Genomic DNA, 17594 nt, shown 5'->3' on the forward strand with positions numbered 1-17594 from the left:
CCCCATAACCTGTATTTATTGGAGGCTTCACATACAGTTCCACTTTTTGTCTTCAGTGGGAACATTCAGGAACAGACAGAACAGCACACCTTAAATCCTGTTCTCATGTGTTTCAGGTGCTTGAAAATATTACTGTATTTTCCACTTTCAAAGTTAACTAAGTAACAAACCACAACTTTGTGACATAACATCCTTCACAGCAATTAAATTGCAGGTCAATGTGTTTCAAAGCTACAGCAACCATATCATTTTACTTTTCAAGATACTGCACTTTTTTCATTACTTATCCATCTCAAGTGACATTTTCAAATTATTGTAGTAATTCTTGTTACAGTCCTCAAGAATTTAACAAATGCCTACAAATTAAGTCTGATTTTCACTACTTGCATGGGGCTTCAGAAGACATTCAGAACAAGGACATTCTTGTTGAATAACTTACATTTCAATCTATTACATAATTTTGTAATTTAAGAGCCATTACATGAAGTGCAGGCTTTGGAGAAGATGCATAGAACTCTGTGTCCCAAATATTTCATTTCATTATCTAAAGGTCTATCACCAGGGTGTACAAAACGTTCTTTAAAAGATACACACCACCACTTGTACAGCTTAACAATTACTTCTTTTGGGAATGAGAGAGGTTTTATTTGTGTGCTTGTTTGATTGGCCCTGTAAGCATTCATAGTATTTGGAACATTGGATCCATTTACTAGAAAAAAACAACCTTCTGATTTTACAAGATAATTAACTAAGCATGCCACAAAAAAAGCAAAACTCTGATAGCTTAGTTCACAGTCAAGCAACTTAGGTTCATTATGCCAATGTTCTTTGCACTTGTATCCTATAAAGAAAGCATGTTTTTCCCAAGAAACATTCATATAGACATAACGCAATTTAAAAATTTCAAGACTTCCCATATTCCCAAAGACAAGGAATATAGACTGCTAACGCCACTGAGCCCATCAGGTAAATTAAGGATAGCAGATTTCATTCAAAACACCTTTTAGAGCCACTTGCTTTCTGAAAAATTTGGAAGACAGATAACCCATGCAGATGTATACACACATACAAATATACTAGCTTTTTTCTTCCTCTCATATGATGAAAAAGTGATACACGCTGAACTAATGGATATAAAATTATTAATTACTGATTCCAGCCACCTACTATGAACTGGATGCATGAATAATATAAATAAAATAATGCAATCTTCTGTGAGTACTCAACAGTTCTGATAGCCAGTGCTTCATCCCTCTAACACTGTCTAATTTAGGATCTTAATTTTTATGCAATTTTTTAAAAGAAACCATCAAATATCAATACATTCAGACTTAGAAAAAAACTCCTTATGTCTAACAGTTGCAGATAATAAGGCCTTCAACTGAAATGTACTTGTCACAGAGTAACTATAAAATACATGTAGTAGTAGTGGTTATAGAGACCAGGCATGCAAGCAGTGCCACTGGTTTTAATAAGAAGTGTCCATAAAGTGATTACTAACTGCTTACCTCATTCAAGACTGCAGGATTGTCCTTAATATAGTTTCACATACAGTGAAATTAAAATCAATTAGCTGACTCCCAGCTATAAAAGGGAAATTTAATAATAAAATTTCTGTAATGTACTAAGAAAGTTATCAAACAGGCACTATATAACTAGAGATGAGGAGAGGAGAAGGGAAAGGCAAAAAGGAACTGCACACGGAGATGGACTATGAATGAATCACTGCCGCTGTTTGTGCACATACAAATTAACCACATGTAACTGGAGTTGTCAGGTGAACAAAAAGTATGTTTACAATACTGCACCACCAGTAAGCTACCCAGTGCATACATTGCTATGTGTTAGTTATACCACAAGCACTCTGTACAAATATGAAATGCAACTTGTTACACTTCTGTTTCTCTTCATCTTCTTAGAAAGAAGGAAGGAATAGGCTGTCTTGCAAATGCTTCTACAATCGTTCTTAGGGTAAAAAAGAATGGGAGTTGAGATGGGACCAAAAAAAAGGCAGCTATCACTGAATGGGCCACCAACTTAGAAGAGCAGTATTTAAAAGCTGGTGATTTCCATGACAGCGTCTTTGAAAACATGACACCTGTGGAACCTTTTGCACAGCCTTAAAAGTGATCATCACTGTACTGGGGAAACAATTGCAACTCTACCTTCTGCTATAGACATACAGCTGCATTAATTAAAGTTCATGGGAATCTCAAGGTGTTACACATTACTACTTAATTATGGAAACACAATAATACCCACATAATTTAAATCTTTATCATGTTGAATTGCATGCATGCAAGAGGGCCACAGTGAGAAACATCCAGCTTAGAATCTGCCTTTCTTGAATGTTTGGTTTTGTGACCCTGTTCCTGCAACTATATACTGCATCTAGAACAGAAAATCTACAATAAATTAAAAAGGATTACTACAGAAATGTACACACATTATGCAATACTTGTATTGTCTGTCTTCCTTGCACTTTACATGACTAGCTTTCCTCTCTCTGATTCACACAGAAGAGCACAATGAAAGAAGTATACGTACTCACTCTGCCTTTCGTTCCCTCATTGCAAAAACAAAATGTTCTGCCTTTAGCAATAATGTATCATGAGAATGAAGTCATCCTGCACAGCTATAAAGACTGAGGGACAGTTTGTGTACAAAAAGATGTAACAAACTTAAAAACAATAAGGAGGCATTGCACAGAATCCATTTTCAGAGCTCAAAATATGTACATTTTCAGTTCACTTTTCTTTTCCCCCCATTGTTCCCTCCTAATGAAAATAGTCTTTTGAAACATACAAGTCTTTAAACCTACACAAACAAATAGCTTCTATATTTAAGTATTCCAAATAGAAGTTTCTTTTAAATTAGGAATGCTCAAAAATAACTATTACTTCTAAAACTGTAATATGGAAAAATCTGATACTGACCAAGAAGCAGCACAAAAATACCTTTTTTTTTTTTTTTTCCCCCTATTTTATTTGTCTTGCTTAAATTAAGGGGGGTGGGGAGGTGGGGAAGGAAGGGTGGGATAGAGTGATATTTATTTTCAAATATAACATTTGCATTTTTTCATGGTCATATTCCCATCAGTTATATAACATTGTAACTGCAAAATTAAAAGTTCATATAATCTCTGAAATATTGTATTCAAGAGCATATATGGAAATTATTTCTTTTTCAACTCTTGACTGCAATAGTTTTGAAGCTTTTTGTTCTCCACACATTCAGAGCAGTCTAGCTTCTTGTTCTATCTCAGATGCAAAAAAGGAAAAAAAGAAACAGGATTATTTTAGACTCCAACCTGAAATGCTACAACCTCTGGCCTGCCCTTCAGCCTTTCCACTGCAAAGGTCTCTAGGTGCAGTTTGGGTAGCTGCAGGGTGAAGTCATTCCTGGTTGCCGCAGTCCGTGACAGCAAGGTCTGATCTCTGACCTAAAGGGAAAAAAACAGCATCAATGGTAATTCCCCTTCAGACACATTAACTGGGATGAACTGGGTCCCCTTGAGCCCACTGAGTGGACTTGCATTGATCGCTGGACCTGAAATCCATGAATAAATTTAGGACTAATTGATTTTTCGTTGCAAATAAATCTCTAATTCAGAGTGCTGGGAGAGAATGTTAAGAAGAAAAAGCATCTTCCCCTGGTCTGAAATGAGAAGGAAAGAAGAGACACTAAGGGCTCACAAGCCCACCTGGTATATACATTTCACAGGTCTGTCCTCTGTAAAAACCTCATAAGAAAATAAATAGTAGTTGTACTTCTGACTCAAACAAACATCAGCTATGAAATTAAAAAGTTCATGTGATCATACAAGCAAGAAGCTGGCATGAGAGTTCTGTCTACTGTAGGGAGATCATATCAGTCCTCCACAATAAGGTTCATTTAATATCAATTCAGTTAAACCCCAGATTAAAATGAATAATCCTCAAACAAAGCAAAATAAACCAACCTGTAGCTCTGCAATTAACAGAAGGAGAAAAAAAACCCCAAACCTTCTATGAGATTTCTTATTGTGGACTCACTGTAAGAAATAATGCACTAATTGGTATTAATCGACTTTTATACAGTTTCTAACTATGCCAAGTTGGAGTGGGAAATGCTACAATTTGCACAAAAATCAGACAGTTTGATATTTAGTTAGTTTTGCAGGCAGTCTGAAAAGAAAGGATGAAACAAAACCCCCAAGCAGTAGCAATGCCTTTTCTACATACGGCCACAACCATCACCAAAGGCCGTTGGTGTCACAGTGCCACCTGCTGACTAAGCGAGAAACTGGTTTTAATTTAAAAAACTCGCGTGCCTTCGGAGTGGTACAAACGCATAGGTAAAACTCTCAGCAACGTGAAGTGATTAACGCTTTTGTCTTTAAACACAGCCAGACTTACTAGTGTTGCACACGAGACAAATATTGTTATCATTATTTAAAATGCAACATTTTTCCACATAATACAACATGTAATTAGTCTATCAGCATGGCTGTGAAATTACATGTATTTAACACAGAACTTCCATGGACACATCACTTACATTCAGATACCATGTGCTGCTGCACACCCATTTTTCATTCTATTTAATACAAAAATTATCATGTCCACCTCCACGAGGTCCCAGTAGTCAGGTTAGATAGTAATACAGATGGATAGTCACACATACAAATATATGTTACTACAAATGAATAGATGAAATACATTCATTTGGCATAGACTGTGTCTGTTGAGTAGCAATAGCTAGTACTGCAAAAATAATTTACTGTCTTTAACAACAATGAACAGTCTGATACTAAAACATATGCTAAATATATACTAAATACATATAAATCAATAGATACACCATTTACTAAATACTCTTTAAAATAAATTTCAGTTTTTCTTAGAGCCTCCCTTGCCCAAAAGAACTCACCAAACATGAATTAAAACATGTCCATTCATTTTAAATCCCAATTACTTTTTTGTAACCACTTACAAAATTAATTTTTGTAAAATGTTGATCAGGAGTGAACATATTTCAAATAATAGCACAGTCTTTGAAATCTGCTCTCACTGAAAGAAGTATGCACGTGTAAATCTACTGATACAAAGAAGAAAAGATTTTATTTTATTTGTTGCTCTGTTCTGTGGGAATAGGGAGCCCTACATTTCCCAAGTTGACCTAAAGAATTCCTGTCAATACCTGTGGCTGCCAAACATATGCACTATGATGCAATTTTTATAACAGGACAGGTCCTCTACACGTTTTTTGCACACATAGTGCACTAGGTTCAGGATATACAGTCCTGTAGAAGAAACATACTCTCTAGAGTGTTCTGTCAGCATGTGTAATTCCGGTCAGATGTTAACCTTGCTGAATATAACAAAATGCATTACTTTAAATATATATATATACATACACACACATACATACACTTAATTTACATTTTTATAGCTTATATATCCCAACTTTTCAGTGTCTTTGCTGCCAATATGCACACAGATAAAAGAAAACATTAATGTGGATTAAGGTACTAAGAATTTATCAACATCAAACCACCAGTGTTTTGCCTTCTACCCTTCTGAACCGTAGTCAATAGATCTAAATATTTTACTGCACCCTGGCCAATTCATTGTTTGATGTTTAAAAACTCACCCAGAATCAAAGAAAATTTATTAAATTTCAGTCCCCAAATGAGATACTATTAGCTTTGAAAGTCAAGTTTAACTGCGATATTGATGATTCTCTTTTTTCTGTGACAAAATTCACAAGGGAAATCCCTATGTCAAAGTACAAAAGCAGATTGCTAATACTAGGGGGAAAAAAACAATGTATAAGCAATGTAGGTATAATACACACACAATACAGACAGTGGAAGTCCTTTTAACCCTATTAGTTTCAAACTCTCCATTTCAGTATTGGGGCCTGACACTCACTGAACAATAAAATATAAAAGACATTTTTTAAAATGGCTGAATTGTGGTAAACATATGCCATTAATACCACTGCACCAGAAAAGTAGATATTAGCTCCTTAAAGAGTATATTTAATATGAAAATTCACAACTAAAAAAACAAACCCAAAACTTTTTGTGTTTGTAAATACTTAGATCGTAAAGAGTGAATCTCATTATCAACATGCATACTGAGAAACAGAAAATGAAGCTAGAGTTTTCCTTTGAAAAGCACTCACAGGGATTTGGGAAAAATTATAAGAACAAAAGACTGGGCATATACTATACAAATATCATTACATTTTTTCACTAAAAGTGAAACCAGTCTTCAAGCTGACTACCTATTCGAGGAATGGAAAGCTATAATGGCCATGCTTGCATGGAATCATGCTGAATAGGCCATGCTTATATGAAATCTTAGTTAAGAACTAATTTCATCACTTCCTGGCTATTTGCTTTTTCAGATCCAGAAAGACAATGAGAGGAGTTTGGAGACCGTGATTATTTCCTGATCTTCTAAGGAAGTAAGCACAGTATTCACCTACATTTACATTACAGAAATATCAGGCAAAGGTAAAGCTAGTAATTTTAATTAAAAAAAACTTTTTTTTTTTTTTTTTGGCAGCTTGACAGAGAGGAAAACCATCCTATGCAGTTAAGCTTTATCATACAAGTTTCAGAGCTTTTTTGTATTTAATGACCCTTTTTTTTTCCTCGACATGAATTCTAAAGGAAGACTATTCTACCTGAGAGGTCTCCTTAGGCTAGAGACCTAATGCTATAATCGAAAAAACCTAATCAGCTGATCAGGCTTACTGCAATGATTAAAAATGTCTGAAACCAGTTCCACTTCCCTATACTCAAAAATTAATATAGAGACAAAATAAATAGATATATCTATAGCCAATGCTAGTGAAGATTTTGGCTATTTCTGATTTCAGTAAGCATAATTTTGGCTGAAACTGTGAAAAATTGCAAGAGTGATTTTATATGGATCAGGGTAAGTACTGTGACAGTGGGCCGCTAAGTATGATCATTAGATTTTTCAGTTTAGCCTTAAGTAAATACTGGCTGACAACAGGCAAAATCACAAACAGATCCACACAACTACTACAACACTCAAAACATTTTAAAACAAAGGAGCACAGTGACTTATGACAGTGTTTAACTTTTTAATTAATTAAGAGAGCAACACAGAAGGCAACCCTATAGCTACTCAATTTAAAATCAATAAAGTACTGATGAATTCAGATCAAAGCTGAAACTGAATAATAAACTGAAGTTACATTATTGACTGAACCAAAGTGTAGAATTTGATGGGCTAATTCCACATGTCCAAAAATGATGTTAAAAATTCTCAGCTAATCAGGGATAATTTTATTCACAGTCCACTTCTGTGCTCACTGGTTTGTTTTCTCTCTGCACAGTTTGAGCTGGTATGCGCAGTTACACCAACAGAGACATGGTACTATAACAGTAGCAAGTTGTAAGTGGTATTAAGATGTGCTTACCCCTCCATAATTCTTTGCTCTTTGCCTGGTTACTGTCTGACTGGTACAACAAAACTGAGATTTTAGTTGCTTATTTTGGGCCTAATTCAATGCTTTCTTATGGTGAACAAAAAATAAGATTATTTATGGATATAAACTTCACTATGTAAGCTATACAGGAGAACCTTTTATAAGTTCAAAGTTCACCAGTTCTACATAAAAAATAGTACCTGGAAAGTAAAAGACTTTGGGCTTATTTTACTGTCATTTTCTACTACTATTTTTAATAGCATATCATCTGGAATTTAAACAGTGGAACAAAAACCACAATGTTGCAGTGATTTGGTGATAAGTGAATGGCAAACAGTGATTTAGTCTGCTTGACTTTGAGATGAACATATTGCTGAGATAACATAAGCTACAAATATGTTATGCAAATCATTCTAAAAGAGTGCAAGCAAATGGTTTCTACTACACCATTATGTGTTCTGCATGTGACATATAATTAACAAAAATGTTTTTAGAACTTTTTAAAAGAGAAGGAGGCCGTTTGAATGCAAACTGCATCTTAATCTTAACCGCAGTCTTGTAAATATGTGGCTGATTTAGCTGCATAATGTCCATACCTCCAGGGCAGCATGTAGAATGGAGGCCATACTGCACAAATCAAGGACATGCACACGTACTGCACATGGTCCTTTGCCTTCTTTGATAAGAAGCATTTTAACAGAAATAAGTTATACAGTAACTCATTTGAATGGGCAAGTCTTTGTTACAGCGGCACAAATGATCACGGACCTAAGGAGAATAACAAAAAAAGTTTATACAATGGTGGACAGAATTAAAGCTTCATGAACACTTCCTAATTTTTTAATGTTTAGTTATGAATTGTTGATGTTCTCTTAGTCTATACTAAAAAATACAAGTGAATATACATGAAGGAGGCTGCACCAACAATAGTACCGAATAGCGTTGACAACAGTAGTTCTTCACGTAAATTGCCAATCCAGATGATCTAAAGATATAATCCATATACTGTCATTCCTGTGTACAGGCTCTCTAGAAGATCACACCTTAAGTATTAGACCTTTAAGGGAATACAGACCCCACAAGATTTGCTGAAGGATTTGGCATATGTGACCCAACGAACTATATACTGCAGTAGCCTGTCAGATCCAAGAGACAATCTGTTAATAGTTGCTCATCTCAGACACCAGAGTCTGAGTCTGCCCTGAAAATAAGGAAACAACTCAAAAAGCACATATTCATTTACTGAATGAGGGCCTATATAATCACAGAGACAATATTTTCCATCAAGATGCTTCAGCAATTAAGGATCACTCCAGAAGCAGAGAGACTGCCTGTGACAAGATTACATTACTTAAACTGAAGGCACTTTAAATCAAACACCTGAGCACTAGAAAACCATAGCCAGAATTAGAGAGCCAAACAGGTGAGGAATGATGTTGGGAACCAAACCAGTCAACTGAACTGCAAAAAAACCCCCTCAAACTCTTCCTGTGCTCCCCCTGCCCCCCAACCCTACCCCCCTGAAGACCAAACCAAACTACACCAAATCACAACTTACCTTGCTTAGACAAAATAATGCCTCATAGGAGGGAAAGGGAAAGAGAGCTGCATGATACTGTTAAATGGATAGTTGTTATACAGTCATCACAGTTAGGTTTAAGTACTCTTATTAAAGGCCAGCAGATTGTTGCATACTTTTTCATTAAAAGGAGCAATACATCCATCCTCAAACCCAAGAGTCTGACTTGGGTTGATAGTGGATGTTTTAAGTAGCATTTCCACATACTTTGCTGTAGGTTGCCATACACGAGTGTAACTAGGTATATCAAATATTTCACTTAATTGCAAATCTACTAAAAATTTTTGTATCAGCATACAGATTTAGTCGCTATCCTTTTTGATTGCTGCCATGCAAATCTGTATTTAATTACAATACAAGCCATTTCATAGGTTGTTTTGAAAGTTCGTTTGAACACTAATTACTGCATAACAGCATTTGTTTAAGGAGACATGTATGTCATAAAACTGATGTTTTGGATATGCTTGGCTTTTTCTTCTTTTTTTTTTTTCTTAAAGACTAGTCAAGATTCTGGAAATTAATTTTCTGAGTAGAATACCATCCCAGGCTTACCTGTAAGTTTAATTCATGCTTTCTCATATTACTACACACACACACTACACACTCTGTTGAATAAGATGTTAATTTGATCCAGAGTTGTTTTTTACAGCATTGACCACTGCACCTAAGCTTTGCTGTAGTTGCAGGATGTAAACTATAATACATCCCCTATGAATGGATTTCAGTGACCTTGGGCTGAAAATGAACCTATGTCTGAAGAAAATAAGTTAATGTATTCAGTAATTCCACAATTCTCTAAACAAGGATTTTTCCTTACTGAAGGCAAACTGCACAGAAGTATTCAGGCTTTAAAAAAAAAATAATAAAAACAACCAAAAAAACCAAACCAAACCCCAAAAACCCCCCAAAAGACAAAGACGATAAATGCACCCTGAAATTAGTTATTTAGATATATCTAAACTGAAAACAGTTAAGTACATGGCTATGACATTCGGCAATGTCTTATCTTTAGTTTGTCAAGGTTTTTAAATCCCTCTTGAGCTGGAGTACCATTTTTAGCTTGGCTAGGTCAGAATGACACTGAACAGTATGAGTGATGACACACTAGACAGCTATATGGACAGAGTTGTCATCAGCAAGCCAGCTGTGCTAACACCTGTATGTCCTGCACAACTGATCTTTAGGAACAAGGATCAAGAAAGTCAGATTACTGGAGGGGGAAACAAAAGTCATTCATAAAACATTGAAATGAAGAGGTAGCAATTTGCGATAGAGAAGGAAAAAACGTAATCTTTTTACTGCCTTTTTTTTTAATCACAGAGAAGTAATAGCTTGTTTCCTACTGTAAACTTCTTACAACAGTCATTTAGAATTTCAATATTCTAACTGGATTTTCTGTGATTTTATTGCATGTACACATACCCACTGTTTCAACAGGCTTGTGATAGGACTGTTTAGAACAAGGACCACAGAGATGAACAGATCCTGAGCACACACATACAAGCGGGCTTTACCCTGTTACCATGTCTAAACATACAGAAGAACCAGCTCGGGAAGTTACATTAGACTAGGGAAAAAATTTCAAGTCGAGATCTCTAAAACAAGAGCTTTTAAATCATTACTGAGATAACTAAATAATATGATAGACTACAGATCCCAGTTAACTCAGAGAATGTGGCTGATCAGTACACCTAAAAGTACTGAAATCTGATTTTGGCAGCTAACTTAAACCTCATAACTGTTCTGTTTTTTCAAGGCCTGATCAGTTTGTCATTTCTGGCTGAAACTAACAATTAATGCTACTTAACACTGAGTGTGTTTACTGATGTAGTCACTTGTATATGGACTTAAACCTATTGTAAACAAATTTCTTACAGGCCATGAAACAACCATCGTAAGGAAATGCATTTTACTGCTATGGACCATAGCAGAAATAGCAATTTAATGCTATGACGTTACTCATTCTCAAGTCTTCAGTGGTCCCACCCCATCTCCAACTGTCTCTTTGTCCTGCATTAAAAACATCAATATCATAAATATCATGAAGATAATTCTGTCTTTCTATTTTACAAGTATATAACAGGATGGATCATAGCATTCAGATTTTTTTCAGCTGATAGAACTGTGGGGCCCAAATCTCATACATAACCAGTTTAGGGACATTTTGGAGAAGACAACAGGGGTAGAAGGGGACCAGCAGTGAGGCAATGAAACACAACAGTGGAAGGATTTCAAGGCACAACCACTGACGGGTCTGCATGGAAGCTGTTCTGCCAGCTGGCATATGAACCTTTCCATCAGCAGAAATGAAGTGCATTACAGAAGTGGATGAAGAATTTTTTTGACTGAGTGCCAAAAGGAAAGGAGCACAGTGGATAGGTACTTTGACCCCTGAGCTGTCCTGAAATGTCAGAATGAGTGGTTTGCTAACCAGTATTGGGAAAAAGATTTTTTTTAGGGAGTTTGTTTTTTTTTTGTTTTTACTGACTCATTATCACAGCTCGTCAGCGCCACAGGGTAGTGGTGAACAGCCTAAGCTTGTGAAGACAAGGTATTTTATTAACCTGTTAAAATTGCCAAATCCTATGCAGCCAGGGCTGGGACAGGCTGAAAACTCTGCCAGCTCATAAAGCCTGTCAAGACTTTAATAGTTAAGAGTACACGGGGAAACAGAAACAATTTTCTGTCTCTGTACAGGCTGACTCACAGGGATGACTTCCCATGGCAGTGTTTTGCACAGGCAGAGTTCAGAGAACAGGGATTTAGGGAGGCTCACGCAGTTGCGGCTCTGTACCAGGTGCAGTGCCCAGGCGCTGGCAGCGGCTGCTGCAGGGCGGCCTCTGTGAGGAGAGGCCGGGACTGCCCCGGGCCGGAGACGGCCGGTTCCAGCCGGCTCCAACCGACCCACTGCAGGCAAGCTGCTGGCCCCTCTGTGAAAATGTATTTAAGAAAGGGCAAAACCCACCACACAGGCAGAGGAAGAGGGAAGAAAGAGAGTGAGAAACAGCCCTGCGAACACCAAAGGCACAGAAGAAGCGGGGGGTGGGCAGGTGGGGGAAGCGCTTGAGGCACTGGGTGAGGTACGTCCCTGCAGCCCACAGAGAGGACCATGCTGGAGCATATGACCACACTGCAGCCCATGGAGGACCCCACACTGGAGCAGGTGAATGGTTCCTGAAGGAACTGAAGTCCGTGGAGGGCCCACAGCTGGAGAGGTATTCTTGAAGGACTGCAGCCCACATGGAGAGCCCACACTGGAGCAGGGAAACAGCGTGAGGAGGAGGGAGCGGCAGAGAGGAGCCGTTACAGACTGACTGCAGTCCTCTGCCCCTCACCTGCCCCCGCACCTCGGGGCATGAGCAGAGGAGTCAGGAGTGAAGCTGAGCCTAAAAGGCAGGAGGATGGTAATTTTTTGTCTTTGTTTCTCACTATCCAAATCTATTTTAATAAATAAAAATAATCTTCCCCAAGTCAACTCTGTTTTACCTGTGACAGTAACTAGTACACAATCTCCCCATCTATATCTCAGTGTACAAGCTTTCTCATCCTATTTTGTCCCCCTATCCCACTGAGGGGGAGTGAGAAAGCAGCTGGGTGGGCATTGGGCTGCTGGCCAAGGCTAGCCCACCACAAGCACTCAAACTGAGAAGCAATACAAAGGTAAGGCTGAAGATTTTAGCAAAGACAGCATAGAATGATTTCTTACACTGATGGGATTACCATAACTAGTTAGTCATTAACTACACGTTAAAAAAAATCTGGGTGTATAAATGAACAGATTTAATGTCTCTGTTTATGCAAACATGATATTAAGAAGTACAAAAGAAATTAATAATGAAATACAGATTATCAACAAGTATAACACGGGTGCATTTATAACTAAAATAACATTTTTGAGATGAAAGTGTTTCAAGAAATAATTTATTTTTCATACATTAAAAAAGGACTGCAGATGGGTTTTAATATAAGACATTTACTTAAATGCTTTTTCTCTTGATGCAAAGACTTTCTAAGAAAACTATGTTTGAACTTCAAGCAGATGGAATTTCTTCTAAGAAGTATTCCAGCAAAAATTATTTTTTTTCTGTCACCATTTTACATCTTACATTGGGCTTTTTTATTTTTTTTTAAAGGAATCAGTCAAGTCATGGACACAAGTTCTCCAAGTAGCCAATGCTTAAACCTGTTCTACTCTGCTAGCTTTTTTAGTTTAAGGCTATCCAATAGATTCTAGGGAAGAAAAAGAAAAATGCATCTGTTTTCTGAACCTAGATTTTAAAAAAATTCAGCTATTACCTTTCGGTCATCTTTAATATTGTAAGAATAAAACTGAACCAAACCAAAATCTTCTTGAGGTCCTTTGTTTGCCCTTGGTGTTTTTTTTAAATTTGGTAAAACATTCACTTTTCACTTTGATATTTGTCTTCAATATTTGGATGGTATAAAACCAAGAAAGATCTCTTATTTTACTGGTATCAGGAACTCTTGTGCAATGATCCCGCTCCAGGAGTCAGATGAAGATAGCTAACATGACAAGACCCAGGGTAACATGAAAAATAGCCTTCTGAAGAATATCTTGCAGGTTATGAAGGATATAGAACTAGCTGTGAAAAGTATTTTCTCTCTCAGCATAGCATATGCTCAAGTTCTTCAACATTTATGCTTCATAAATATTCACGATGATTTGAGAAGGTGGGTCTGAAATAGTCTTAAAATAATGATTTGGGGCACAAGCACATGCCCAAGCACTTGTTGACAAAGCCAAACGTATGATACTAGATTTTCCATCCAGTCAGAGGGGGAGCAGCCAGTGTTGTAAATGATCCCTTGTCTAGAGTTGTATTAGGAGCATGCACAGAGATTGTCTCCCTCAGCTCTGCTCCTTTTTGCTTTGTTTGCTGAATATTACACCCAAATATACCCAAAGGCAGATGATCTAGTACTTACATTGCTGCCTTCTGGAATTCTTGTAGTGATACAGTAGAGAAGAATGAGGTCGCTTTAATGGACATGAGTGCATACCATCTTGTTCTGAGTCTAAGATTACTAAGGATGTCTGTAAAATCCCTCTGAGCTCTAAAGGCAAAAATTTAGCATTATGCATTGATAACACAGATCCTGCAAGCAATGCAGTGGAATTTTGTGGATATTTGCTCATGAATACATCAACGTAGAAATAACACAATGTTCAAAATTTCAAACTCCCATAAATATATCTGCAGCTAAGAGTAATACTTGTTCAACTCCAGATGATTCTGAACTTTATCCATTTTCTTTTGATTCCTTTTTTGAAAACAAAAGCAGTTCCCAGAATTTCTATGGGGGAAAAGACAGGCTTGTGGTTCCTTTACTAGTATTTCATCTACTTCATCATGTTCTGATTTGTTACTGTGTGAGAAAACCTTCAAGAACAACAGTGTAAACTTGATAGTTTATGCATAAGCCATGTTCATTAATGTTAGATAATTAACTACCATTATGATGTAAGGTTTACATTTCCAATATTTCCCAAAGATCAATAATTTCCTTTTGTTCTTCTAGGAGAAAAGATATGTCAAATTATGAATGATTTACCATCAATTATTTTTAGTTCCTGCTGAAAGGAGCATCCTGACATTTCTAATTCTTATGTTTTCCTCATTCCTTAGGCTGACAAACCAGAAAGGATAAATTACTCTTCTACTCATTAGTAAGCTATTTGGGCCTAACAACTATGTACATGATGAACTAAGAAGCCTATGTGGTAACTAAAATTCTCAAAGAAAGATGGCAGTTTCTAGATTCATTCATTGCATCAGGAAAATCAGTACTAAGCATGTGACCTTCCCTATAACCTTTCCCCAAACTTTTGAATCTTTATGCATATACAGCACTGCTTTCTGAATCAAAATGTAAACTTGCAATCCAGAACAATAAATTCTCAAGACTAAGCACATTACACATACATGTTACTGTAAAATTACAGCACTTTCTGCATTACATTGATTTCCCAAGCTTAAAAGAAGCCAGTGTGAAGAAGATGGGGACACAAAGGAAGACATTACCTATCAGCAGAGTCTGCTGCAGCTAAAACAGAATGTTTAGGTACTGTCACTTTTTATGAACATTTGTCGTGATTTAACCCCAGCTGACAACTAAGGACCATGCAGCCGCTCTCTCACTCCCTGCTGTGGGATGGGGAAGAGATTTGGAAGAGTAAAAGTGAGAAAACTCGTGGGTTGAGATAAAGACAGTTTAATAGGTAAAGCAAAAGCCGCACATGCAAGCAAAGCAAAACAAGGAATTTATTCACCACTTCCCATCGGCAGGCAGATGTTCAGCCATCTCCAGGAAAGCAGGACTCCCATCAAAAGTAATAGTGACTTCAGAAGACAAACACTGTAACTCCGAACGTCCCCCCTTCTTTCTTCTTCCCCCAACTTTATATGCCGAGCTTGACATCATATGGTGTGGAATATCCCTTTGGTCAGCTGGGGTCAGCTGTCCCAGCTGTGTCCCCTCCCAACTTCTTGCACACCCCCAGCCTGCTCACTGGTGGGGTGAGGTGATAAGCAGAAAAGGCCTTGACCCTGCATAAGCACTGCTCAGCAATAACAAAAAGTTCTCGGCATTATCAACACTGTTTTCAGCACAAATCCAAAACATAGCCCTATACTAGCTACTATGAAGAAAATTAACTCTATCCCAGCCAAAACCAGCACAACATTAAAGGAAAGAGAAACTTGAAAAAGGTATCTGAACATTAAATTAACAGCAGTTTTGGTGGACACAGAAACTAAAATAGGGAATAGATTCCCATGTTACTGGGAATTCAAGATGTGATAAGAGAAATGAACACTCCAAGGTAATAAAAACACTTCTTTTGCTCTGTGTCGCTCTGGACCAAAAACAGTTATAAAGACAATCAGCCACTAGAGCTACAGTTAAGAACAGCTCTTTCTCCCAAATAATTAATATGTGCAGCTTTGTTGAACCTTCTAAGAATACTATACCAAGGCAAAATAGTACAAGTCAAAGAGAAAACTTAAAACGACTACTCAATTTAAAAAAAGTTTTTAAAAAAATATCATGAAAGTTTTTGATTACAGGTTAATACTTACGGTCTTTTCCTTATTTTATTTATCGTGTATCAAAGTAGCATGTACAAAGCCAAATGGCTTATGGCCACCATGTGACCTCACCAGATGACCTCCACCTTGCTCAGCAGAGAGAGTTAACTCAGCAGCAATTATGAACAGTTTGGATGATCAATAGTCTTCACTTGGTAACCAGAAATAGTGCTCAGTGATTGAGGGAAGGAAGGTGATTTTTGTAATAAGTTTTATATTAAAAATAAGAAGTCTGTGTACTACAAAATTGTATTTTTATTTCACTAACACTATGAATAGGTTTTGGAGATGAAAGAAGCTGAAGGTGGAAACTTAAACTCTAAGGAGACTTCTGCTCCCCTCCTTCCCTGAGAATAAGTGGTGGTAAAACCTCAATGTGTTTGGAAATACAAATGCAGAGGGAACACTTCAAATTCTTACCTTTTGAAGAGTGGCTTCCACAGATTTCATATGACTAATAATGAATTCTTTGTCTCTATTACAAGAGGAAAAAGAAAAACAGACTAGTTAATAGAATTGATCTCTACTGGTATAGAAATTCATTTTCTGCTACTTGATAAGCATTATGTCTTTAAAAATAATTGTTGACAACTCAAACTGTTATGTTTGTATCTCTCCTTTTTATATCTCCAATGCAAGCCCTAAAAAATAGTTCATGGACCGCTATTTGGCACATCTTCATCTGAAAGATGCTTCTGTTGTGGATAAGCAATTAAACTAGTTATATTTATAGGCATATCAATGAACAACTACCATGTTCTTGGAGAAGAAATCTGTAGTCTTGGATAAATAGGGCATGATGAACGGATTCCAGACACTAGCAGGAAGAGATTACATTCTCATACTGGAAAAAACTGACAAATTCTTTGTTTTTCATCAATTATATGGGCCTAACAACTATGGACTTATATGCATATAAGTCTTCCTGTCTTCTCTAAACCTGAACATTCCACTGGTCTTTCTCCAAAAGCAGTCCAGTCAAGGATCCTACCTTTATGAAACAGAAGTTTGGAGAGTAAAATACTACTCTCATGCCTTTTTGTAAATTAGGGCTTCAGTAAGAAAGACAGCTTTGATCGGTTACGCTGCCATAAAAACCCTTGGTTTCATCTGATGCATTGACAGAAATGGAAATAAAGTTGCATAATACCATATGTCTAAGGAGAACAGGACAGTGTGACCAACAAAACACCACAGGAAATCAAATGGCATCTATGCCAGAAAAGCTGATACACCTTAATATTCCAGGACTGTCTTTTACCTTGCCAGCTATGTAAATATTTTGATTGAGCTCTTACAGTTTCTAAAACCGAAGTCAAAACCATGGCATTCTTCTGCCTGGAATGACCACCACTTCCTCATTTTTTGATTCATACTATCCTAACAGCAAATACAGGAAGGTGACCAGAAACGTAGGATTGGCTTTTACACTCTTAGTGAAGCTGTCACATAGA

The 17594-nt window shown here is 37.0% G+C and overlaps 1 protein-coding gene across 4 annotated transcripts in view; it reads right to left on the reverse strand.

Annotated features, from left to right (window-relative positions):
• The window catches only part of CCDC171 (coiled-coil domain containing 171), a 153328-nt gene that overhangs the window by 39063 nt on the left and 96671 nt on the right, over positions 1 to 17594 (reverse strand). For 3 of the 4 annotated variants that reach the window (XM_049795856.1, XM_049795854.1, XM_049795853.1), the window contains 2 exons: positions 16561 to 16615; positions 3311 to 3442 (listed from right to left, as the gene is read on the reverse strand). In XM_049795856.1, the coding sequence (XP_049651813.1) occupies positions 3311 to 3442; positions 16561 to 16615 (187 nt within the window). The remainder of the gene's footprint in view (positions 1 to 3310; positions 3443 to 16560; positions 16616 to 17594) is intronic. The other variant, XM_049795855.1, reaches the window with a different exon arrangement.

Source organism: Accipiter gentilis, chromosome Z (assembly GCF_929443795.1).
Source record: "Accipiter gentilis chromosome Z, bAccGen1.1, whole genome shotgun sequence".
NCBI lineage: Eukaryota > Metazoa > Chordata > Aves > Accipitriformes > Accipitridae > Astur > Astur gentilis.